Below are 27,095 nucleotides of genomic sequence, written 5' to 3'. Positions count from 1 at the left end.
AAATGTCTGAAGGTAAGCAATTTGGAAGGAAATTTGATGCAATGTATGTTAATCATATTGGAAGTAATATGTAATTCATGTGTGTTTGGGTAGGAGTTCTCAAGGAGTTGGGAATCCCCCTTTCTTTCTGTAATTGTTAAAAAAATATCACGGCGAGATTGCGTCCGGATAATAGAGAGATCTGGATAAAGGGAGGCCGGATAATAGAGGTTCAACTGTAATATATTCTTCTCTTTTTATCTCTGATATAAGAAGATACATGGTATAACAAGGAAAAATTAAGCTATCCCAAGCACCTTGTTATAACATGAGGTTCCCCTGTACTTTCATCTCTTCATTAAACAATCTACTTTCAAGTCTGCCGAACAATTATACTGTTAATGAGTGCCTCTCATAGGACATGCTGCTGCTGTACTGGCCTACTAAAATAAATGACAGAAAAACAAGATTTAAAGCAGAAGAATAAAACGTCTGACATGTTTGTGAAAAGAAGAGAGCACCAGTATACCAATCTATCGCCAGATAGTAATGGACACAATAATTTTCAGCTTGTCACGAGATAGTAAGTGACATACCCAACATTATTAAAAGTCACATTTACTGTTGGCAGAAATCAAAAAGTTGTGTGCCATCTTTGAAGTTAAAAAGCCTGTTTCCCTGAAGTCAAGATTTATGCCATCAAGTCTCAAACACTCCTCTTCTGTGGTTTGGTGCCATGTATTTTTCTATCATAATTTGGACTTTTCTTTGTTTGAGTTAAATATCATCTTTCTGTACTAATCCCTTTGCCGGTCATTTATGATTGGTTCACTTGTGGAATTTTCAGAAACCTCTTCATTACTAACTTTAAAATCTACAGCTGATCCCTAAAATCAGCAACACATTCTGAAACATTGAAGTTCCGATTTCACTGTCAAATTTATAAATTTCTGTCTGATTTTGTGTGGACAACAGTGACTTTAACCAGTTCCACACAATCTTTCTCCAATACAAGATATGAAATGAAATTCAGGGGGGCAAATGTTATGGTGACAAGATCATAACTTCTGCAGCAAATTTTACCCAGAACTTGACAGATGCCAAATTGTGAGTACATCAGCTCAATATCCACGACACTATATTTTCAAAACACCAGCTAAGCATTTAAATAAGGTTGTATGAACTTCATGAAAACCCAACTCTTTTCTCATAATAAATATCAATTCAGGTAACTTTTCTCACTTATGGAAAAATACTTCTGTCTTCAATTACTGAATATACTTTATACCGGTACTATATCTAATACAGTTTATAGGAGACGGTCAACAATTCAAGCCGGTAATGTGAGTTTTAACTCATTCTAATCTGACTTCAGAACATTGGACAATATACTCTTGCTTCACGACATTGCAATTAGATTTAAGAAAGCCTGTGTTTATAACATTGAAATATATCATTTAGCTGCAAAGAGAATTAGGCATATGCATTTGAAAGAACAAGCACATTCATCTGACATTTATGAATGTAATCTGTGATGTTAATCACCACAGGGTACAGATTGCCTTTGTAAGAATATAAGTTACAGTTTACACACAGTTATGAATGTCCGCCCGAATTCTGTATAATGGAAAACTTTCTTTTCCATTAGCTCAAAATTGTATACCTCTTGAAGTTTTTATAACACATGGAAAGATAAGCCTGCATGTCTCTTGCATTAGATGTATATCTGAGACAGGCAAACCCTGTTAAAATACTGCATGCAGAGGCCGACCCTCGAGATGGCATGATATACCTCTTCCATAATTATCGTTTGCAACATCATCATCGATTTGCATTCATTTTATCATTGGACTTCTTTGAAGAGTCACAAGGGTTGAAAAGCAATGAAATGTCTCATGGACTTTGCTTGGTCTGCACACCCCACACATTCTTGTAGACCATTACTCCATCTTTCTCTCATCCATCCCCTCATCACTGAACTTCAACAAAAAAGTCAGAAGGGATGGAACGAGGTGAGGCATGTGATTAACACATTTTATTTGTAATAAGCTAACATCGTCCCCCCCCCCCCCCCCCGAATCATTCATTCATCACTGAACATCATCAGAGTGAAAGGCAGTGGGATATATCTGGTTGATATATGCCGATATGTAAGCTATAGTGGGAGGACTCCTGTAAAACACAATATTTTCGTGGCATGAAATTTTCTCGAATTGGAGCCGACGGCCTTTTTCGCGGCATGAAATTTTCATGAGTTGCCTGTAACATTCAATGCGTATAGTGTAGATAAGAACTTTTGTGTGCATTTTAATTTTGCGAATCTTGGCTCTCGTGAAATTCGCGAAATTAAAATGTATAAGAACACTCCTCGTTTTACAATACTCGGTATAAATAAATCGCCATGCAATCATGGAATGCCAGGCTACATCACAGAGGTATGCAAATGAACCATCTCACCCTATCATGCGGTAGATTTTGTACACAACCAATGTGAAATGAGAATGCAATCTTTCTCATCTCACAGAAAAATAAGAGATTGCCCAATTCTTGAATTTACCATGACATGCTCTTACATACACAAACTGAAGAATCAACCCAACAAAATGAGGCTTTACATTGCATAAACTAGTGTGGCATCCAAGGGGATACGAGTGTATTAAACTGATGGAGTTTTACCTACGTCAGAAAAGGTAGACCGTGCTTCATGCATGCAAGGAACTTTTCCTTTCCCAAGAAGTATAGCATGAGTTTTATACTTGCATGGTTCTGGCATAAATTCCGGCAAAAATCTCTGACAATGTTTGCTAGATCATTTTTCACATTCTTTTGAAACCATCCTATTAACTCTGATCCTTTTCCTCATCCAACCATTATTTCCCCTACTGTATACTGTATATGCCACATATTTTTCGCACGGTTTTTACTTACATATTTCGCAGCTGGGGTGCTCCTTGTGAATTTAACACCACACCACATATTCACTCTGATCCAACCACAATGCCACATGCAAACGTACATTTCTCTGTTCATTACTCCACAATTTGCCAATCTAACCACTCACGAACTTGTCAGCAAGTGCCCATTTGCGAAAAAAAAATAGACTTGCTAAAATATACGGCGTATACGGTAAATATGTCACTCAAGAATGGAATGCGGTGTCTGCGCGGCCTCCTATGCCATCGGTTCTTCTGCGGGCGCCTCTTCCTCCGGCAGTCTGCGGGGTCCGTAGATCAGGACGTAGGCGCAGTGCCAGTCCCCGCCTCCAGACAGCTTCAAGATGTCCTCGCTGTGGATGCCCGTTACCGTGTCATCATCGAACTTCATCCACTCGTCTGAAAGAATATCACATGATTCTTCAATAAGATGTTTATGTGGGTGATAAATTGTTTTGGCATTTTTTTGCTTTCATTTCTGAATGAATCGAATGAAGAATATGACATGACGATAAGAGTATTCATCACCCGTTCAATCATGACAACAAATGTGGTTTTGACTGGTACATGATGAAAAATACATCACACAAATGGAAGCATACAAGCTTGCATATTCTAAAGATGTACGCATAGTTGTAAATAGATACATACACATCATGCAATCTAATTTGAATACTGTACGAGCTGAAATCTTCGCGTACAGATATTTTCGCGAATTGCTACTTGGAGGACATTTTCGCGTGTTGTTTATTTCGCGGTTACGAGGGTCTAACTGAACTTAGTAAATCGCGCGTTGTTATTTTCGCGTGTTGTTATTTTCGTGGTTCGAAGGCGATTCGCGAAAATAAAACCACCGCGAAAATTTCAGCTCGTACAGTATCATTCTGTGAAGCCATCGGAAGTTGGCAAAGCTGTGTTCTTTGCTGGTACCTTTAAAAGAGGTGATTCTCATGCAAATCACATGAACTTCAATTTCAAGGGCTGATTTTACATCCACTTTCCAGGGTTCCTTAAGAAAACCCCCACACACAGTCTGAATTTAAGAAGTAAAGGGAACTCATTCCCCCGGCTTTGCGGTGGGAGGTGACAGAGTGCAAAGAGACTGAATATGAGTGATGTGCCCCATACAGAAAATGTGTATCATTATGTCCAATTGTAAGCAGGAGCTACTGACCTTCTTTTCTTCGGACCCACGCCACGTAGTGACCGGAGGAACTTGACCTCCCCTGGTGGGTCAGCACGGCCTGGAGCTCGTAGTAGCCACTGTTGTTGCTGCCGATGTCTGTTCAACATAGAGAAACAAGGAAGAGTAATGAATCACAGGCGGATTCACACAATGCAGTTAACATATGAAGCAGTTTTGAAAGAAAATATATGACCCGCCACAACAAAAGGATCCAAAAGTCGCTGACGGCTGAGCTGAGAAAATCAAGTTTGAGGTCAGGGGGGTGTTTCATCAACGTTTGTTAGCGCTGACAAATTGAATCACCATAGTAACAGTCAGTGACCAGAGCCTCTCAGCCAATCAAAACCAAGGATTTTTTTGTAACTGTCAGCGCTGACAATTGGCAGCGCTGACAAACGTTGATGAAACACCCCCCAGATCAACAAAACTGGTCACCACCACTGAATTTCTGTTTTTGACATAATTTTGTAATCTGATGATTTGTCTATTATGTGCTGAAATTTACAAGCTAAATGATCAAAGGAAAGGCAAGAAATTAGCGTTTTCTGAGCCATGATTTTGCGACTTTCAATGGAACAGAAACGTGTCCAGAGATTTGGATTTAGCGCCGCAGATAGACTCCGCCCCTAGCAACGAGGGAGTGATCTTATTGGTCAGTGCGTGGCATCCTGGTTAATGATTGGGCGTGCATAGACTGCTGGCACTAAGCTAGAATGAACATCGTGGAGGTTGCTAGGAGCAGACCTTCTATAGTCAAGAGATGAAAACTGTCTTACCTCCCCTTGATCACAATTGCATCGGGAGGAAAACTTTGAAGGTGGTTTTCTTTAAACACTGATTTCCTAGACCACTTGACATGCTCTCATAAAAACATTGATATCTCCGCAACCGAGTATCTTATGAGTCGTGTTATATATGAAATTACAGCAGAAGAGTAAAGGAATAATGTCATGTCATTTTTAGAAAATCAACCTCCCCAACTTTCGGATCTTTGTGTTGTAGCAGGTCACATATCACAGAATCAGGTATTAACATGACTGCCTGATTTTCTGAAAGCTGAAACTCATGACATTATTGATCATGCTCTCTATCAATTTCCTTGTTGTCCACTTTTACATCTATGCTATGACATGCTTCTTGGCCATTTGCATGCCCCTCTGGTGTTGCTAGATTCCCAAGAGTATCGTTCAAAGATCACTGAGATCTTACAGTGAAAATTTTCTCTAAATTTACATTTCTTGTCACTACAAAGATTCCATATGTTGTGAGGGGTTAAATAGAAAAGCCTGTATTTTTCTCAAAGCTTTGCACAACCAACAAGTACTTGCCCCTCATTCAAATCCCATTGGAAAGCATGATTTGGTTGATGGGGGGGGGGGGGTGGAGAAACAGGACTGACTATAAGTCGTACTATTCTAGTCAGCAGTCACATTATACCACTCAGATGATCATTGTGAAGTGTCAAAACATTGAAAGTGCTTGACTCTTTTCAATGATGGCACTCAAACAGTCTTGTTTCTTATTTGTCAGACTTTGTTTCAATTTTCCTCGAATTAAATAATTTCACTGACCAAGTTCAAATTACTCTCACGAAAGGAAATGACAAGTGTGAACTCACCATCAGGGAAGTCAAATGGCAGATACTTCACATTCTTCTTTGCACTGTAGTCTTGGACTTGCTTTGCTGTCTTGCCTGCTTGTTTAGCCTGAATAAATGTATTAAAAACATTATGCACACAAATAAAATCAACAATGCAAATTCAGCAGATGACAAAGTTTAGTATGTGTGTAGATGCAACTCTTCAAGAATAAGGAGTTTGCAAACAATCAAATCTTTCATACGGGTGAATGTTTAAATATATAATTGTAAGGACTCTGTTTCCAGTTTACCTGTTTGTTCTTTGTTAAGTTCATCCCTGGGCACTGAGCCAATGAGACATCAGTGCAAGATTATGGCAGAAGCTGAACATCAAAATACTAGCAAGGCCGCTGGTTTTGAGTTTATTATTCCTGTTCTGACAATATATGTCGGTCTTCTTTACGCTTTATCTGCCTTCATATATTCTTAAAAATAGTTCTGGGGATCTTTCTCCACATAAAGATGTCACATTAAAAAACAAAAAATAAAAAACAGAAAAAAAAAAACCCAAAACAACAACACATGAACAAACAAACAAACAAACAACCCACAATAAAACGAAATAAATCATTGAAATGAAACAAAGATTAAAACAAATAGATATATGATTAATAATAATAATCACAATATGTAAATATATAGATAACATTACTTCAACAAAACAAAGAAAGGATTGAAAAATCATAACAAGAACAACGAAATCTTTAAAGCAGAATCTGTTTCTTGACTCCTGTAGCAAACAATCATCAGTCAATCAATCACAGATGAGTATTCCAACCCCCTGACAACCTAAACTCCGCCCACCTGTTGAGCCTCTTCCACTTTCTTGTCCTCCAGGGCCTTGAACTTCTCCCTGGCTGGAACAAGCTTTTCTTGGAGCTCTGGTGTGCAAAGGTCAAACATGTCTAACGTCATCGGGTACTTTATATCCTGGAAAAATAACAAAATATGGGATACAAACAGATAGAAACTAGAAATGTCGCTATGGCAACTGATGCCTCTGCCATAATGCATGATTCTCCAAATAGGTGTATAGTACAATGTCTTCACAATGTGTGATGACAGTTTCACATAACTGGCAAAATATTGAAATGACAGATTTGTCAGAAATATCTTGAATGTTCACTTTCCTTGAACTGGGTTTGCTATGATTGTCTAAGAGTGCAGGTACACATATTTAGGGAATTGAAAATTTTTACTTGAATTCTGACGGACCCTTTTATAAGTTTATGCATTGAGTAATTTCCAAGGTATGAAGAGTGTAATTACAGTACAAAATAGATTATTTGGGGGGCATTGAAACCTGGCCTTTGACCCTTAAAGGTAGGGGATACCTTTTACAGACCTCCCAAAATGTAGCAAAACATTAAATATGAACCTCAGGGGACTTGTTTAGGCCACTGCTGAGAAATTTGGAAGTCAACAGTTATCTACAATTTGAATAATGCACAAAACTCAACTACTCAGTAGTTCTGTGTGTCAGCCACACTTAAGCCTTTTTGTTGCAGTCTTCTGTATCTTTTATCTATAAACACAAATCTTAAAGTATAAGAGCTGATGCAATAACATATAGAGTGTGTGGCAAGAATATATAGAAATGTTTGTAAGTTTTGATGAACTTTCTTCACAAAATATACATGATGGACACACATGCAGTGCATGGGTCTGCAAAGGTAGCCTAGTAATGTACTGGAATTTACGGTGAGCCCCGAAAAAAAAATTCAATTCAAAATCTAACGGTCAATAAAAATGTACTAAATGTTACCTTCCACTTTCAATACTTTATGGGAGTTTCTAAAATGATACTCTCTTCAACATACCACTGTATTTATACAACTCTTCATTTAAGGCATGCAAATGGGATTCCCTACCTTTAACCTTTGACCTTCTGGCTGGAAATTTCCCAGGGGATCTCCATTAGGTAATGCATGTATATATTAAGTTTTTAAACTAATAATGCAAGCATTGCATATACTAGTATATGAGGGAAATAGTAAAATTTTGAGGATTGACCTTGACCTTTGACCCCCTGACTACTGACCCATGACCCCTAAATTCCCTAGATAATCCCTGCCAGTCAGTACATGCGTATGTACCAAGTTCCATGAAGATACATTGAACCATTTGCGAGAAAAGTGATATTGCAACATTTTCACCTAACCTTTGACCTTTTGACCTTTGACCTTCTGACATGAAACTCTCTCTGGAGAATCTTTATGCAGTAGTACATGTCTACACTAAGTTTCAAGAAAATACCTTTGGGCATTGCATAGATATGGGGGAAATAGGAACATTTTTAGCATTTGACCTTGACCTTTTGACCTTTGACCTCTTGCCAATGTCCCTAAAACCTACTCAACTAATTGTCCCATCATACATCATCCTTGGACCAAGTTTGGTGAAAGCTGCTTCATCCAGTTTTGAGTTATCACATAAAGAGATAAATTTTAGGATTTGACCTTGATCTTTGACCTTTGACCTCTGTCCGATTTCACTAAAAAACTAATCAAGTAATTGCCCCATCATACATCATCCTCTGACAGAGTTTGGTGAAATTTGCTTGATCCAAGCGGACAGACGTACGGACGTACGTACGTACGTACGGACGGACGTACGTACGGACGGACGGACAACCCGAAAACATAATGCCTCCGGCACCACTTCGTGGCGGAGGCATAAAAACAACAACAAAGGGTTAGCCCTATACATAAGTTGAATTGCAAGTTTCTTTATGATCACAGCATTACTTGTTTCTTTGCAACTGATTGACAAATTGCCCTACATCGACGTAAATAAGCACTGAATTGATCAGTGTTTTAGTAGTAGCCATGATAAAAAATCATGGGCGTACATACTCGAGCAGGATTCGAACCTACGACCTCCTGATCACCGGACAGGCGTCATCTCCACTAGACCACCGAGCTTTCGCCCGACAGCAAGTGTTGATTCTAATCCTTATAGCATGCAGCGGGTACTACTTTGTTATTCAAATTGACGAAATTCTTCCGTCGAGATGTTCTCATTGCAACTGATTGACAAACTGCCCTACATCGACGTAAATAAGCACTGAATTGATCAGTGTTTTAGTAGTAGCCATGATAAAAAATCATGGGCATACATACTCGAGCAGGATTCGAACCTACGACCTCCTGATCACCGGACAGGCGTCATCTCCACTAGACCACCGAGCTTTCGCCCGACAGCAAGTGTTGATTCTAATCTTGTTTATCATAACATATCATTGCTTCAAATTATAAACATGTGTTTATGGGTGCGTTTATCAACTCCTTTTCTCGGCAGAAACAGGTTATCCAAACAGCTTTCAAGGAATTTTTACGAGTTGATAAACGCAAAGCTGTTCTGAAAGCCCTTTAGGAAAGCCTTTTACGAAAGGGTGCGTTTATCAACTCTCCTTTCTCGGCAGAAACAGGTTATCCAAACAGCTTTCAAGGAATTTTCACGAGTTGAAAAACGCAAAGCTGTTTTGAAAGCCCTTTAGGAAAGCCTTTTCGAAAGCCCGAAATTTGTGACGATCCAAACAGGTTTCCTAAACAGGTTATCAGAAACCTGTTTGTAAAAGCCTTTTGAAGTTGATAAACGCAAAGCTGTTTTGAAAGCCCTTTAGGTCGCCCTACTGCGGTTACGCAACCATGTGTTTCCAGTTTCTGAAAAGACGCGCACCACATAAAGTGCACATGAGCACGTGTACACAGGTGTATACATACAGCTGTGTGTAATGCACGCATATGCTTGGAACAAGGAGGTGTTTCTTTCACCAACAAGGTTTGAGAAATAGAGTAACAACAGTCTCATTCCCTTTGATCCCATGTCTCATGCCGCTACTCAGAAATATTTGAAGTATGTGCTAAACTGGAGCTGCCTCACAGATAAGAAGACAATTGATTCATGTGCCATTGTATCATGACTCGTCACTCTCAAAGGAAGATGTCTTTATGATGGTAATTGCTTTTCGCCGTCCCTTCTGAGAAAACAAGCGGCACATTAATAGTACAGGCAGTCAGGGCTTTGGAAAGGGCTCTCGAAAGGGCTATGGAAAGGGCTATGGAAAGGGCTATCAAAAGTTGATAAACGCAGCCGACGAAAACAAGCGGCATATTAATAGTACAGGGAGTGGACAGGGCTTTCGAAAGGGCTATGGAAAGGGCTTTCGAAAGGGCTATGGAAAGAGCTATCGAAAGGGCTATCGAAAGGGCTTTCGAAAGTCGTTTAAACTGGGGAAAGTTGATAAACGCAGCCTATGTCAGAGCTTACAGGCGCAAATGCCAAACATGCCAAATATCTTTTACAACCATTAAAAAAAAAAAAAATAAAATCATTAATATTTTTCATTGCATCATTGCAATTGTTCTCTGAAAAACAAGTTGTAGAAGACAGCATTTAAAACAAACACATATACATGTAAACACACACAATGCAAATCATAATTATGGCATATAAAAGCTGGCAAAACGAACAAAGAACAACAGTGAGTAATCAAAACAAGGTGAGACAGACAGATGTTCAGACAAGAGATAGAAAGAAATATGAAAAGACTTCACTATTTGAGCTAGTTGGTAACTTCATAGAAATCCTGACGCTCACCTTCAGAACTTTGGCATTGATGCGCTCCTTCTCCTTGTAGTAGAACCTCACAAATTGGACTGTCATGTACCCTGGTAACCTACTGATTTTGGACTGCAAAGGGAACAATCACAGAAAATCACAAGTTGCAACATTTATGCATAACACTGCATAACAACATAATCTAGTCCCCCCCCCCCCCAAAAAAAAAAAAAAAAAAAAAAATGATAATAATTATAATAAAATTTAAAAAAAATAAATAAAAATACTGGTCAGTGATTGGTCATAATGCCATTATGTGACACATGCAGTATATTGAAACACTGATGTGATGTCAGAAAACATAATTCCAGAATTTGACTGGCAGCTGATGGGGTAAGAATGATAGGATGTGTATTTATGTAGACCATATAATATGTGACCCTGCATCACAAAACCAACAAAAAGTTGCCAGACATGGATCTTTAGTTTAGGGCAGAATCTGAAAGAGCGGACTCTAAGCTGTAAAATGATGTATTTATAACTCAATTCAAATGGACTCTCCTAACCAATCTTAATACTGGAAAGAAAGCACACATTCTGGAAAAGTAAGAACTGAGAAAAGAGGCTCTGAAGTACAGGGTCTATTCAAGTGCTTAATCTTTACCAAGCCATGCTAGCTGTGTGATGATAGGGACAAAACACAGGATGTAAAACCACCGGAACAACAACATGAAGGGATTATCAGATCAAGCTGAAATTGAGCATTTCTATTAAAGGTGCATAGTCCCGGTAGTGTAGAGGGCGCTGTTGATGATACTGCCGATCACCGTTAGCGTTGATACGAAGATTGCCAAAGTTGAGCTGTCATCAAGAGTAAAGCGCATAGGTGTTGCTAAGTAACGTTGCCTTTGTTGTCTTTTCTGCACATCACACAGTCTGTAGTAATGCCAGGGTGAGTGCATATGTGTTTTTTATTATGACATCACAAAAGAAGTTTGCTAAAGCTGTCATCCCCTCAGCCGAATCATGAGCCGAACTGTGATCCGACCACTGGCTACAGTGGATCGGTCTTCTTCGGACTCAGGGAAGTGGGCCACAGCGTAAGCACTAAAGAGGAGTCGATAGCATAGGTCTCTATAGGAAACTTGCGCCGTGCGCCCGCATACGCGCATTTGACTAAACCAACGGGACCATGTACCTTTAAGACATTCTGTCCATGATTAATGCCAACTTTCAAAGCAGTAGCATAATCCTTTCAAAAGTTATTAGACTTGAAAGTGAAGAGTGTGGAAAGGATTTCAAGAAATGAAAAGACGCCCCTAAGACATACCTGATCATTTTACTCTCCCCCCAAAAAAGGGTTGTAGAAAAACTGCTGAAAACACACCTTTCCATTCATGTCATGATCCCAAACTAAAGAATAATGTAGAAGAAGAATAGCTCTTTCAGAAAAAAAAAAAAATCAAGATTGACTCAGTTGACCCATTTCATCTTTGTTTTAGTCCTCATATAAAATCAAGGGGTGCAACTTTTTGTTGGTTTTGTGATGCATGGTCACATATAACAAATATTGCCTCGTCTATCACTTTAATATAATACTCACAGTCACTTAGGAGTCCCTAACAAGTTACATTTTTCCCTTGAGACAATGTGCGTGTTTATACAGGAGCCTCTCGCATCGGCGCGCATGAGCCGGTATTTTACCTCCCGCATGAGCACTTATTTCTCGTGTTTATACAGAAGTTAAAATACCGGCTCATGCGAGCCAATGCGAGCGGACCTCAGCTGAACAGGACCTCTCGAATTTTGGGGTCAAGCATAGGTCACGTTCGCAGTGCAGTTTATTGCATGATGGGAAAAAATTAAAAAAATCAAGATGGCACCGGCAAAGTCATCAGGACCACCAAGCTTGAAGGTCATTCTTGTAACGTTCCTCTTGACAACCACCCGGCCAAATGATCAATTGAAATCCTGTTTTTCAGTACGAAGGAGAAGACGTGGTTCGATCATGACAGATATTAAAATACATGCTTTCCGGTCACCTCTCGAATTCCGGTCATCTGTATAAACACACAGCAAAATACGCGAGGCTCCTCTTGCATCGGCCACCTCAAAAGGTGGCGGACGGAACCTCTCGCTTGAGCCTGCATTTGGCGGCGTATGCCGGTATACGCCGTGTTTATACAGAGCAAAATTCGAGAGGTCCTCTCGCATGAGCCGGCATGAGCCAGCATGAGCGGGTATTTTGCTTCTCTGTATAAACACGCTCAATATTTTTCATCAGTGCTGCTCACTTCTGGAAAATGTAATCTCCTTGGGAACATATAACTCCCGCGAGGAAGTCAAGTGTTATATTACACCTATACCAAGGCAATATCTGTATGATGTTTTACCTCTTTCAGGTAGTGGGCATTCCTGTTGAGAGTTGGTGAATTCTTCTCTATTTCTTCCTGCAATCTCTGCCAAAACAAAAGAAACAACAACAAATGTCACAAGAGCATTACGCACTTGCGTTACGTGTGAGAATACTGTAAACGTGGATATTTTCGCGCGACTAATTTTAAGCGCTTGGCCAGGTGAGAAGAATTTCGCGTGTATTTAATTCCGCGGAATCAAATACACGTGAAATTTATATGTTCCTGTACTTAGTGTCTTAATTCCACGGAATTAAGACACTACGTACAGGAACATATGGCAGGCAAAAATATTTCTGTGCTTTCATTTTCACGCTAGTTTCTGGTTGCGCGAAATGCATGAAAATTTCAACACCGCGAAAATGTCCACGTTTACAGTAAACAATACTTAATCTCATGAAGGAACACATCCTGGCTAATGCGGGTACATATACACATGTTCCATTTTTTGTTTTTATTTTATTATTCTTTTTTACTGCATTCTTATGTACTGTAAAAGAATCACAACAAATACTTTGTCTTACCAATTTGAGACCCGTGTGAAGGTATTTGACTTCTTGGGATATAAAGCAGCTCATTTGATATATTGTCTCCTGGGACTTGACAGGTGGCTCATCTTCAGACTCTATGCACTTCAATCTGAATCAGTCCAAGAGCAATGCTAAGGAAATATACAGGGTGTACATGATTATACACAATATACAATTTTATATGTATACACATAAAAAGGGCTTCCAAGTTTTGTGCATCAAATCACAGAACTATCAGGGTGATAACTGTGTGTTTCACGTATCTCGATATAGTGGGACCTCAACATAACGAGGTCATTTTAAGTGAGATACCTGATACCAGTATTCTGTAACAATATGTTATTTTGCAGGTCTCATTCCTTATTATATTCACTTGGTTTTATCCCTAATATATCAAGATAATCCATAAAAAACAAAGAAATTTCCGCGGTCCCAAGCAGCTTATTATAACAGGGTTACCCTGTACACTAAAATTATTCACAGTCCGGGCAACTTTTGTATCCTTTTGTCAAGACAGGAACAGATACAGGCATTTTTGTCACTTTTTTCAGGGAGCCACCTTGAGAATCAGGGAGACTTCACAGATCTGATCTGAATTTTTGGAAGCTAATTCAAACAACTTGCCACATGAATAAAAGTGACCAGCACCTTTTAGGGTATGCTCTTGTGAATTCTTTGGAACATTTACAGACAAAAGTAAATCAAGCAGTAATCTTCAGCAATGCATAATTGGAAGAGAGGGGGTTTTGCCACAAGTAGTTGCTACGGCAGACTTCTCAGAGTGAAGACCTGTGGTCGGAAAAGGATACGTGCTGTCAAACTTGGCACCGAAGTACTGGTCTATGAAGGACTTGGCTGACTCACTGGCCTCTGGCGCCGGTGCATCTCTGGCCGGTCTCCCCGGCAGCTTTTGTTGGAGCATTCGGACAAGTTGCAGCCAGCATTCGTTGGCATCCTTCGGTTCATAATGTGGGTTAAGAGGATTTCAGAGGTTCCACTAAGTTTGGCAACATATTTCATTAATACATACTGGTTTGTACAATCGGAAAGAGAAACAGAATGGACCACGGGCAGTCCTAACAGTCCCATACCAGCACATTCCTATTAAAACTGAACTCAAGTACTTTCTACATACAGCAAAAGGCAAAAATCCAACCTTTACACAAAATCGACATCTTGAAAATGAGGGAAAATCACACACATCTTGACAATGAGAAATTATTGCCATTATGATTTGGGTGGTTCCTTCTGTAAAAATGAAACATTTGAGATCACTTTGAGCTCTAGGACAATGATCTTCATAGAGTTAGCCAAACAGAAATGCATACAACACTTCTAAATCAATCAATGAAAAGTCCCTCTCCTACAGGTCTAGATAAAAACACTAACATGAAAGCATTACTAATATTACACACAAGAAGAATTTTGCACCTTGACTGATAGTTTTCAAACTTTCAAATGCAAATGCAGCTTTCAAATTTTGTTTTCCTGTATTCGGTCAAAGTTGCTTTCCTTCAGAAGTACTGAAATGTATAATATGATATGTGGATATACCGAGTGAGCCAAAATGAAGAAACAGCCAATGCAAAACAACAACTAGCAGGTGCATTGCAACACTGCATTTCAATAATTCAACCCATAATCTCCAGTTGTCAAGAAGGAAATGACTTTTCACTGAGCATTCATAAGTCACTCCTGTCATCTGCAGATCAAATTTCATGCCAAATAAGTAAAAATTTTGGACAAAAATATTAATGAAATGGGCAGGGGTGGGGTCACCGGTTGCCATGGATACCATCGCACCTGTTGCTGGAAGACGCCCTGCTCTGTCTTCTCAGCGAAGTGCGGGAAGGCAAGATGCAAGAGCTGGAGGAGAAGGATAGGAGGGAAGGCTTCCGACGTCTTGTCCATCGCTCCGTAGAGGTCCCTGATGGCTGCCGTCAGCGACTCGGCCGGGGCGGCGGAGGCAAGGCCCGGGTTGATCTTGCCATCGAATCTGGTGGGGGTGGCAAGTTTGTAGTTTATCATGTCTAGTTTGATCACATGCTTACGTTTTGTCTCAATATAAGCCCAATCGTGAACACAGCAGGGAGATATTTTCAAAGTACCATTGCACTATCATATCAAATTTGATCACAATACTAACCCCTCTCCCCCATATCCCAATGAAAGGCAGGTTTATCTCAGAACAAACATACACACACACACAAATACACAAAAAGTAATGGCTGTTGTCATGCCACCATTTTCAGATCAACAGTTATCGAAACTGAGCATTGGAAGAAATTACTTTACTGTCCAAAATGAAGGTGTATTCCCATTTCTTATTCCAAACTTCTTTCCTTTCACAAAAACAAAACAAAACAAAATAAAACTGGCAAGAGCGAATCATACAATTCATTTACATAGGTTTACCAATTGTTAGGGTATATCAAGTGAAAGAATCCTAAATCCCAACAAGAGAATTCAATCAATACGAGAAGACAATCTGGCATGCTTACGACTTGAGCTGTTCTCTGAGTTCTGGCACACTCCTGAGGCACTGCAGGGTAGCGTTCAGGTAACAGGTGTTTCCTAGATTGTTAAGTCCACAGGGCAGTTCCATCTAAAAAAATTAAAAACAAAAGAAAAAAAAGCACAGTTTGAAAAATTTCCACTAGTCAATAATTGGAAAAGCTCCATACACCCTCAATCACTCATTCAAATGGAGAAGTTTGCAAGGGAAACTTATACTCTTAGAAAATTAAACAGCCTGCCACTTTGATGGTACATGTGTGGCCAGGTTTGAAAATGAATATAAAAGGGAATGAACAAAGAAAATAACAACAACAACAGCACATGAATACGACACCCTTAATAGAATGTCATGTGATTGGCAATCGACCAATCAAATAGCTACATTCCTTTATGTGTTTATTTATTTTTATTTATTTATTCAGTCTTTTCAACAGGGTTGTATAATATGTCATGCAGACAGGTTGTCAGATAGGGCGAGACAGAATGAGATATATCGACAGAATAGAATATGATGAAAGAGAGAGAGAGAGGGAGAAAGAAGGGAGAGGGGAGAGTAAAGATAAATCAGAGGAAAGCAGCATCTTACAGCACTGGCCAGCTGTTCTTCCGTCATATCTTCCATGAAGACTGTCTTCTGCTCGGGAGCCTGGGGCAGTGCATCAGCCGACCCCATCATCAGTAGGGTGATTCCCTACAGATGTAGATTCAGATGATAGTGCACAGATCAAAACGTTGACATCATGTAAGCTGTGTATGCTGTTATTTTCGCATGCAGATATTTTCGCGAATGAGGAGGTCATAGACATTTTCAAGAGACGTTGTTTTCGCGAATTGATGCCAATGCTAATGTAAATGCACTATTACCCTAGTGCATGGAGACATTTTCGCGTGTTGTTAAATTCGCGATCCAACTGTGATTCATGAAGTTCGCGAAAATTAAACCTTTGTGAAAATAACAGCTTATATAGTACATGTACATGCATTGTACAATTTATCATTTTTGCGAGGGTGTAATTTTCGCAAATTACTGTTGGATTGTGAATTTTACGAATAACTGTTGGATTGCAAATTTAAAAATGTTGCCACACGTTAGGAAAATAATACACTTATGATAGCCTTGGTGTCAAATCGCGAAAACAACATCTCTTGAAAATGCCTGTGACCTCCTCATTCGCGAAAATAATATCTGTATGCGAAAACAACAGCTTATGGTATAGTATATCACACACATATATTATGAGTATACCTGATCCAATCAATAAGACAGAGGACCACATCACTTCCTTGTAATAGCAATATCTTGCAGTCAAATGGAAACGAGGGAACTATGACCTTGCTAAAAGGGTGAAAGGTCAATACATCGAAGTTGCATCTCTGACAACCACAACAATTAATAATGTGACATTAATGTCTAAAATTTCAGTAACTGCTAAGAGTGTAATTAGGGGCCTACACTGTAATTTTGCAAATTTTGCAAGCGCCAAGACTCGCGAAATTAAAATGCTCGCAAAATTTCTTGTCTACACTATATGCATTGAACGCCAGAGGCAATTCGCGAAAATTTCATGCCACGAAAAAGGCCGTTGGCTCCAATTCAGGAAAATTTCGTGCCGCGAATATATCATGTTCTACAGTGAAACTGTAGTGCAAGGAGATGCCTTAACTGGCACTATGGCTTTGAGAAAAGTTAAACAAATCAGAAAAAGTCAGAATTGGGGGGAGGGGGGATATCAGCAGACCATAAATTAATACAAATGTATGTGCAACACACAAACATTCAGCTGTGTACATGTACCCCACAAAACACTACATTACACTACACTACATATTGTACAGTACCTCATTTTTCACATGTAACTTGGGGGAATCTATGCTTGCCAAAAACTAATTTTAAATCATTCTGCAAGTATTCCATTTTCCTCTTGTACTAGCAAATCACAGTAACTTCTAGTGTAGCTTTTCATCACTATATTCAGATATCATAACACCCCACCTGGCTCTTGGTCACTTCTTTTCAAATGCTCAAAATATACATCGGGACACAAGTTTCCCCTTTAATACATTGTATGTCTGCAGACTGCAAAGGAGCTTCAGTATGAGACATATTATGGGTTCAACGTGCTTTGCTTTCTGTGTCGGTTTGTTCTGAACTTTCAAATTCATGTCACTCACATCTTTGAGCTTGATGTTCCCCCACTCCTCCTTGAGTACCTGCCCCTTTAGCATGATCTTCTGCCGTTCTGGGTAGACGCCAGACAGGGTGAAGACCTGCGCCTTCAGCACCATCGGGGGCTCGTCGGTGTTACAGGGGACATCAGTGAACTTCTCCTTCCCCCATTTGATGTTAACTAAAGGGGGGGGGGGTGGGATGTGGGAGAGATAATCATTGTGTTCCAGCAAAACAATTATTTATGAACAAAAATCATAAAAAGAAAACATCATAAAAACAGGTAAAATTTCAGCCTTGTAGTCATAAAACTTTAGACATCCAGTCTAAAGACATCTTACACATACTGTACACACTTTATATTAAATGTAACAGTAGATACTAATTCATGCTCCATGCCTAAAATTTTTCTGGTTTTACAATATAAATCAGTAGATTCTAAACCTAACACATATAAGTTAATACATGTGTACCAGAGCAGTACACTGTATATTTCATGAGACCATGGCCATGCCTATAAAGGAAATTCTGTCTGTTTGGAGGAGTTTTAGAGTACAGATCCCTGTTTGCAGCAGGAATAGTTTCATTCCTTGATGAAACCCCCCAATTACATGTACAATTGTAACTGCGAGAGCACTTTCACTTACCGTAACACATGCGAGTAACTACGTGTGTACACTGTACCGCTTTTGTTAAGTGGGACTATAAGCACATCTGATGCTCTCTAGCTGAAAAACCCCCCAACAATCCCAAAGGAAGCCTCTCAAGCCTGTTAGTTTGCAAGATCAATCGGTAATATAAATTGTGTTTTGGATGTCAATTTGAATTGATGAGAGAGAGCAAGAGTGCCCTTCTGCCTCTCACATCGACTACATTGTACATGTAGTCACTCTTGACTATGCGAATCACTAAATCATAAATGAGCTGATATGGGTGTTCTGCATGTGGTCAGTTGCATTTGTCAAAGTCGAAATACAATTAGTGATCGTATTATTTCTCCTGTCTCTTCAGAGAGGGTGGAAAATTTCCAAGGTCGCAAAAGTGTTTTGACATTATACATAATGCAGGGCTCGACACTAACGGTGGCCAGGTGGCCCGGTGGCCCGGGGCCACCAAAATTTCAGAAATGAAGAATTTGGTGGCCTGATCGGGCCACCAAAAAAGGTGGGATGTTTGCCTTTGGGCCATCAAAAATAAATGTTAGTGTGGAGCCCTGCATAAAGCCAGAAACTGGGATAATTACTCTCCAATCTACGAGCATAAAACATTCTTTTACAAATCACAACTGTATGCAAACAAAGGGAAACTGACCAGAAACAACTGATCATATAATTTAGTAATTTGTGAATTGGGCAAAGAAAATGGGATTCTATTGTGATGGAATCCCAGTTCCTTTGCTCAATTTTTCTTGAATAAATCTTTTTACTTAGACAGTTCTCCAAGATAGACAGAAAGCCTCTCATTGATATAGAGTTCTACAATTTGTAATGTAGTACGCTGTAGCTAGTAGTGTAGGGATCGAGATACTTAATAACCACCGACACTGTCCCTACGACCCTAGTCTTCTAAAGTTCTATAGAATTATATATGGACATGTTGGCTGCAGCCCAGCTGGGTGAGGTACAATGTACATTTCTGTACCATTTTTTGACCTCATATAAAATAGATAGTACTTAACAGTCAACAAACGCAGAGACTCCAACTCTCCCGTTTTCGACGGGAGATCTCCCGCCGAAAACCCATTTTTGCAAAATCTCCCGTTCTCCCGCTGGAGATTTGATTTCTCCCGCCCTGGCTCTGTGTCTCCCGGTGGAAAGGATTTCTTACTTATTGCTATCGTATGTTGAAAAAATAAGCCTTATAGATAGCACCAGAGAACATCTAGAACCCTATACACGTGCTTCGCACACATCAACATGGAGTCTCCCGTTTGCTAGGGGTTTCGGGCGGGAGAATCTCCAGATCAGAAGGTGCTTGGGGTTGGAGTCTCTGCAAACGGTCGCGGTATCAATAACATCAACCAGGCACAATGTGTCATATACCGGCATAGTTACTCATAGACTTGAACCATCGGCCATCGCATCTACGTAGTTTCTAATCAGCGTGCTAATGTACATGTAAGTTAAAACTAACAATGTCAATGTTACACATGTTACAAGTCTACGCTTCACTAGCGATCGCGCTTGCTGAATGATGAATGACTGTCATGATTCATGACATGAATCCGGTCTGATTGGCCTGGTGAATGAATGTCACGTCACTCATGATAATCAATTATTTGAAGTAAAGTTTAAACTTTGAAGTTTGACTTCCTGTAAAAATTGCAAATATGCTCTTGAATACTTCATAAGTGGTTTTAAATCATCTTACTAAAAGTTAAAAGCTGAACCCCATCTCAAACAAAATTCTAATTCTATCATCCCTTTAATGGCCGATGCAATGACAATCAATGTCTAACGTTAGTTTTCTAGAATCTAAAATTTTATGTGTTTTAATTGTTTGCCACAAGCAAAATTTACACACAAACTTTGCTATGTATGGGACCACACGCTAGACCAGTGCCATTGCATGACTTGGCAGACAATCCACAAAGAAAATATCCATATTCTGAAACCATTTCGGATATAACGAACTAAACCAGCCCCAAAGTGAGTGTAAATTGTGACATAAATTTTCCGAAAATGCTTGGGACTTACTGTTGTACACCGGCATTTTGAGAGAGGTTTAGGAACAGTGCAGTGTCTCCTTCGTTGTGATTCGGCCTTGTTCAAATTATTCGTATTCATCGGGTAGCTGATGATGGCCTCGAATTATTATATATGCGGCTTAGTATGTTGCCAATTTTATGATTCGTCATACATATACATTATAGTATATATAATATTATGCTTTTTGTATTACATCATTATTTATGGCTTTGTTTTGCCATAAAACATTTATCTGTTTGTTATTCTTCCATGCCCCCGATATAAAATTCATTGTCATTGTCATTGTCATTGTCATCATACTCCAACGGGTCCTTTCATATCTGTCACTGATCTCTACGTAAATTGTTATTAAAGATATAGTCAATTTCAAGACCTTAACATGGTCAATTCACAATTAAAAAAAATTAAACGCAATAATACATGAATTCTGTCAAATCTAATTATTTTGTATACCATAACTCAGTAAAAGAAGCATACTGAATCGGGGAATTCACAAACTATAGAATCAGAGCCGCATCAATGATTTCTCTTGAATGTTTGCAAAAATATCTTGGTGTAACTGTAAGAAGCCAGAACGACTGTCTTGATTCTGTAGGGCCTAATTAGTCGAATTCAGCCGAAAGTTGCTAGAAGTAGTGTCCTATAGATATTGTTAGGCTTGGCTCCTTTTCACTGAATGAGGGGAGTGTTCTCCAATTCTCCAGCAAACCATTTACCGCATAATGGCCCGAAACTATAAATGAATTGTTATGATGGGCATACGAATACTAGTGGTGAACTTTAAATTTTTTTCATTCAGTTTATAAACTAGCTTACTCATTACAGTTGTTATATTTTCAATACAAGTAATGAGTACATTTTCTATATGTTTGTAATTTTCTTAATGAGTAATATGCATTATATAGTGCTTTTTTTCTTTGCACTTTTTCTATTTTGATTTAGTTTGTTGTTGTTGCTTGTTTTTTGATCGGTGCTGTCTACAATGAACGTAATAGGCCTATTATACGTGTGTCGTTGCTGCATGGCGTGCCCAATAGGAGCCTACATGTGCTTTTTGGTGTCACCTCTCGATGATTGTCTTTGTATATGGATTCATGAAATGATTGGTGTTGAAGGAAACACTCAATAGTGTACTAGCATGGAGCTATAAAGGATGTAGGCCATGCTGGCGCTGCAATAGGATTTACTCCTTAGAACTACTAAGTAGCTCGGGTTATGGTTAAAAAAGGCAAAGATTAAAAAAAAAAAAGAACACCTCCTTGCATCTTATGATGATTGATGATAATATGACCTTTAATTAATGACCAATGTGTGTATTAGAGTGTTACTCCTACCTGAACTGTATGTCACTACTCTCTCTGGTTTTATTTCTTTCTTCTCTTCCTTCCCCACCTCCCTCTTGTTTTTTGTTTCCCACCTCGGCCCTCTATTTATTTTGCAATACACTGTACATCACTTCCACTCATCTGCATGTAATATCTTTTTTTAGGGGACCTTGTTTAACAAGCTGTGCTTTCAAGCAGAGTTCCCAAGCAACATTCCATAATCATAAACATCAACATAGTTCAATTTTTTGTAATTATACAAAACAGTGCTACATATGAATGATTTGTGTGAAAATAAATTGAAATTGAACTTGAACTTGAAATTGAAAAAAACAACAACAACAAACAAACAAACAAAACACGGGCGGGCGGGGAAAGGTTGCTATCAGTTTGGTGCAAGTGTACTGCAAGTTGGCAATAATTGGTAACACAAAACAATTGTGATTGAAATTTGCTGTCTTAGTTCTTCCATTCTCTATCTTCGATCATGAACCGTATGTGTGTGTGTGTGTGACAGTGGGGTGTGTGTTACGTTTCGTGTGTGTGTGAACGTGTATGCGTGTGTTTTGTAGAATTGTGTATGTGACGACCAACCTTTCATCGCACTCGTACTCACACGCGCACGAGCATGGTGCGGAGCTTGGTGTTGCGAAGATAAAATGAATTTTGTTAGCTACCTAAAGTTCTGCAAGACATAGAAACGTTTCATCAAGAGCACTAGATTTAAAGGTTCCAAGCAAATCAGACTGATTTAGATGCCTGTTAAAGTTCATCTCTTTTCGTTCGACCGGCGACCGCAATTACGCAACCGATTTGGAAACTTCTAGAATAACAATGTCAGCTGCTTCTCAAGCTGCAGAGAACGGCAACGTCGCAGAGGCATACGCCGAAACTCCCGGGGATGAGCTAACCCCAGTAACCGAGGGCTCAGGAGATGACGCATCGACAATGGTTGCTTCAGCAGGGCTGTCCGATGAGCAGAACGTTGACTGCAAAAATTTGTCGGCTGCCGTCTGCAAAGATTTGTCTATTGCCGAGAGAAGTGAAGATGATGCAAACCCTAGTGACTACCTTCTGCGATCGCTTGATGAGCTTGAAGTAAGAGTAGAAAAGATGCGTGAAGCGGCGAGAACAATTGACGAGGAAAAGACGTTATTGCTGGACTCCCTGAATACGATGATGCAAAGCGAAGCGATAGATCATCTCACCGAAGGTGAATTGATGTCTGACCGATTTATCAGTCCTCGTTAACTTGCTATGTATCGAATTTTAGTTCTTTGAACTGCAAGATTACAGGAATTGATAATGAACTTACAAACATAATGTTAACTTGCTCTTGAATGTGAACCGCAATCTTTAATAACCAAGTCATGCTGTTGTCAGTCTAGCCTAGGTTGTCTATATCTAGATCCCTAACGTTACATGATTTTATTGATTGAATGGTTGCTGACTCGCGACTGTGTGTGTCTTTCTGTCGGAATCACATTTTAACTCATTGAAATGAAAATTCATGCATTTTTTCTCTCTCTTTCATTCTTGTCTAAAGTCAGAAAAATGAGAAAGTGCACGACAGTGGCCAGGTAAACCTTATATTTTTGACAGGTTGAGCAAAATGATGACAAAGTGGAACAACATGCAAGGATTATTACACAGATAAAACTTAGGCAGAGCTTCTACATATATAGACCATATGTATGGAGTCTACATTGCGCATCTGAATATTTGCTTGTAAAACTCATTGAAGTCTTGATTTTGACAGGTAAACCATGTCCTACTATAACTGCGACCAGCCCCTAGCTTAACTGTAAGGAGCGCCCCAGGGTTAGTCCTTCTGGTATTATGTGTATTGCAATGTCCAGGATGATATTTTGTTTTTCATTCAGTACTTAAGTACTTGTGGCTTTTCAGATGATATCGATCCATAACTTAGATGGAATACTAGATTTAAACAGTGACGAGTGAACCACCTGCTTGTATCCTTTTCATTTTATGCATGTTTTCAGTGCAGATGTTTAGAATGAAAGGAACTTTTAAAAGGCACTGACTCATTTTAATTCCACAGCAATCAAGGACAAAGTGCATTAGTTATGTCTGCTTTCAGGGAGACTCTTTTTATTACACCCATAGAAGACGGACTGATTTTGCTGCAACACGCATTTCCCATAGAACCCTGCCTGAGTATACTCGGGACTCGTCCTCAATGGGTTAATAATTGTTTTTCTTTGCATTCTTTTATAGCTGAGAGGGAGGAGCTGGGGCTGTTCATCGACCGCCTCATCACTCGCTGCCTGACCGTGGACATCAACATCCAGACAATCCGCAGTCCGTCTCAGGAGCAGGCCCTGATGAAGGTCAAGGACCTCTTGAGCGACCTCATTGACACGCTGAAGGGGGACATCGCCAAGAGCAAGCAGCGGCTGCAGCTCTACCTCAACAGCTGCCTCCCGTGGTCGGAGGCGGGGCCCATTGATGAGCGCTTCCAGGGAGCCGTGCTGGGCTGCGCCGCAGAAGACCAGAAGCTGATCCGGAAGAAACTCCAGAAGTTGTGGGATGCTTTTTCTGATTCAGACGCATTTCTTTCAACACTCAGGGCAATAAGCCTTGACATGTAGAGTAGTCTCCGACAGACTTTTACAGCCCTCTAACTATTGGACTGTCTACATCTATGAAAATTGTTTTAAAAAAATACAGAAATGATAAAACAAAAACTAAGACATGTTTCCTCATCATAGCCCTCAAGTATAGATTTTGCAAATCTATGGGGAAATATGAACAAAACAGAAAGTTGTTATTATCATCTTGTTGCCAGAAATGAAGCAAGCAAACAGACTTGATTGTAGCCTATAAAAATGTTCTTACCAAGCCAATGACAAAATGAATGCTGATATCGAATACATGTACAAATATAACTGTTCTTCCCATCAAATTCAAGAGATTACAGCTCAAATGCTGCTAAAACAGAAGGTGAACTGTTTTGATGCATGATGCATGTTTACAGAGAATATCTGCACAAAATTGAAGTCACAACATGAATGATATCTGCTGTGACATGACCCCATTGACAAGAGAAAAGTGCAGAATGGGGTCAGATGAATGCTATCCCTTCCCCCATCCCTTCGGCATGCAAGAGCGAGTTGGGATGGTATACAGTGTACTCTAATATTATTACCTGGTATCAGTTCACATGGATCGACTTGGGTGGTATGTTTTGTGCCCGTCCGTCTATCGTACATATGCTGTAATATTGGTATACAGCTGTAAAAAAAAAAAAAAAAAAAAAAAAAAAAAAAATCAATGGTTTATTCCTTCCTCATAGATAAGATATTTATATTCATTGCAATTTTACAGCTTGCCTTTTTGTACAGTCAAATTGCAGTAATTGTCTCCATCTTTTGTGGAAAGAGTATGAAGTGCAGTTTACAATTTTTCAGTGTGTTTTGAACAGTCTTTTGTTTTTTAATTGTTCAAAGTATGTTGGATGTTGAACAAACAAGTTGGCACAACTACTGTTGTTTGTTTTGTAGTAATGAAAAAATTCTATCAAACTGTTCACAGTGTATGTGCTGTCTGTGTGCTGTTTGTGTGTGTGCATGTGTGTGTCCCGGTATGTATTTTACAAGGTTATGCAATCAGTAGAGATTGGAGAAAAAAAAAACAACAAACTGCAACAGCAACATGTAATACAGTTTAATTGCTTGAAACTTGTAAATGCATGCTGGAGTGACAATCCTTGCAGACAACAAAGCAGAGAATAATTTCTTGTTTAGCTCCCCCCTTTTTTTTTCCCCTTTTTTTTTTTTTTTTTTTTTGCTGCTGATTGTTTGCAGTTCAAAAGTTAGCTTTTCTTAGAAAGAGTGTTTTATAGCATGATGTGTGTCTGTTTTTCTGCGTGTGTGTTAGGTAAAGGTAAAGCTCATTTTTGTGTGTACATGCTGTCAAATAAATAGTCTTTGGTTTCCTGGATGTTTTATCACCACAACAGTACCTTGGCAAGCCATGCATATACTGTTTAAACTGAGTATTCAATGTTTCTCCCCCAGCAATCTCTTCCTATTATACATGTGTACCTGAAGCAATGTTAAAAAAAGAAGAAAAAAAAAATCAAATTAATGCTTGTTTGCTTAAAGTCGATCCTACATGATTTGAATATTCCTCAAATGGATGCATTTACTCTGGGTTGGATTATCTTTGACATGATATTATTATGCAGTACTGCTTTAAAAAGTTGCAGGAGTTTTTTTTTTTTTTTTTGTGAATAGCAAGATCACTTTGGATACATGAAAGGTAGTAATTGTTATTTTCTCTCTTTTTTTTTCTTTTTTTTTTTTGCCAGAAATTGATTTCCTCTGAAAATTCGTTGTGAATATACCCACCTGGAGTCAAACTAAGCACTATAAAGTCATTGATTTCTCAGACTCATCACTATATAGCATTTTGAGGCGACTTGGTGGTGATTTTTCATCAGTCTAGGTTGATTGTATGTATGTATCCTTTATTCCAAGCATTCATAGAATGGTATCTTAATAATTACTGATTCATACTTAATCAGAAGTTTGCCTTAAAAGGTAAGCACAGATTATGTGATAGGAAGAAACTGATCTACATGGTATACATACCACGTACAATAATGTACATAGAGCGTAGCAGAGTTACTGTACATATGCAGTTGGTATTAAACAAACCAACCGTGAATTGAAGACCAGTAGGGTGAGTACAAGGTAAAGTGTTAAAGGTTAAACTTTCATATGTACAGCATACATAACTCTTTTGTTTGTTATCTCATTACTACAACTCATGTTCAGGAAATATTAGTTTGTTTTGATTAAGTTTTGTGATTGGTTTTTGTCCATCGAAGTCACCTTGGTACGTGTATCACAAAGCCACGTTTTTAGTTGAATTTGACCAAACCTTTGATATGGGCTGTGTCATAGTTTAGAACCAAAATATACACATTATTGAGTGGAAGTCAGTTGTATGCAACATGCCATCAATCTTTCTGTCCTTATTCCTCTTTCATCAGTACTGGATATGTTTTGTCTAAAATCTATAAATTCAATTTCATGTATGTGTATTCGGATGAGAGTAGGTGTTAGTTGAGAATATATTTTTCAGTAGGCAAGAGCAACAACTTCAC

The 27,095-nt window shown here is 39.0% G+C and overlaps 2 protein-coding genes across 2 annotated transcripts; one reads left to right on the top strand and one right to left on the bottom strand.

Annotated features, from left to right (window-relative positions):
• Positions 1 to 2,072: 2,072 nt before the first annotated feature.
• LOC140233936 (ubiquitin carboxyl-terminal hydrolase 14-like) lies at positions 2,073 to 20,640 on the bottom strand. Its single transcript, XM_072314024.1, has 13 exons — positions 20,625 to 20,640; positions 17,934 to 18,109; positions 16,348 to 16,452; positions 15,746 to 15,849; positions 15,048 to 15,240; positions 14,054 to 14,199; positions 13,239 to 13,353; positions 12,694 to 12,759; positions 10,340 to 10,432; positions 6,542 to 6,667; positions 5,717 to 5,804; positions 4,087 to 4,194; positions 2,073 to 3,311 (listed from the first exon to the last, which is right to left on the bottom strand). Exons 1-13 carry the CDS (start codon positions 20,638 to 20,640, stop codon positions 3,151 to 3,153), a joined length of 1,497 nt encoding a protein of 498 aa, XP_072170125.1. The 3' UTR covers positions 2,073 to 3,150.
• Positions 20,641 to 22,590: 1,950 nt separating this feature from the next.
• On the top strand, positions 22,591 to 25,750 carry LOC140234100 (BAG family molecular chaperone regulator 2-like). The gene is made up of 2 exons (XM_072314181.1): positions 22,591 to 23,174; positions 24,200 to 25,750. The coding sequence occupies exons 1-2, from the start codon at positions 22,796 to 22,798 to the stop codon at positions 24,571 to 24,573; spliced, it is 753 nt and encodes a 250-aa protein (XP_072170282.1). The 5' UTR covers positions 22,591 to 22,795; the 3' UTR covers positions 24,574 to 25,750.
• Positions 25,751 to 27,095: the final 1,345 nt, after the last annotated feature.

The sequence above is a fragment of the Diadema setosum genome, chromosome 10 (assembly GCF_964275005.1).
Source record: "Diadema setosum chromosome 10, eeDiaSeto1, whole genome shotgun sequence".
Taxonomy (NCBI): domain Eukaryota; kingdom Metazoa; phylum Echinodermata; class Echinoidea; order Diadematoida; family Diadematidae; genus Diadema; species Diadema setosum.
Note: the sequence above shows the minus strand (reverse complement) of the source record. Positions and strands in the feature narration are given on the sequence as shown.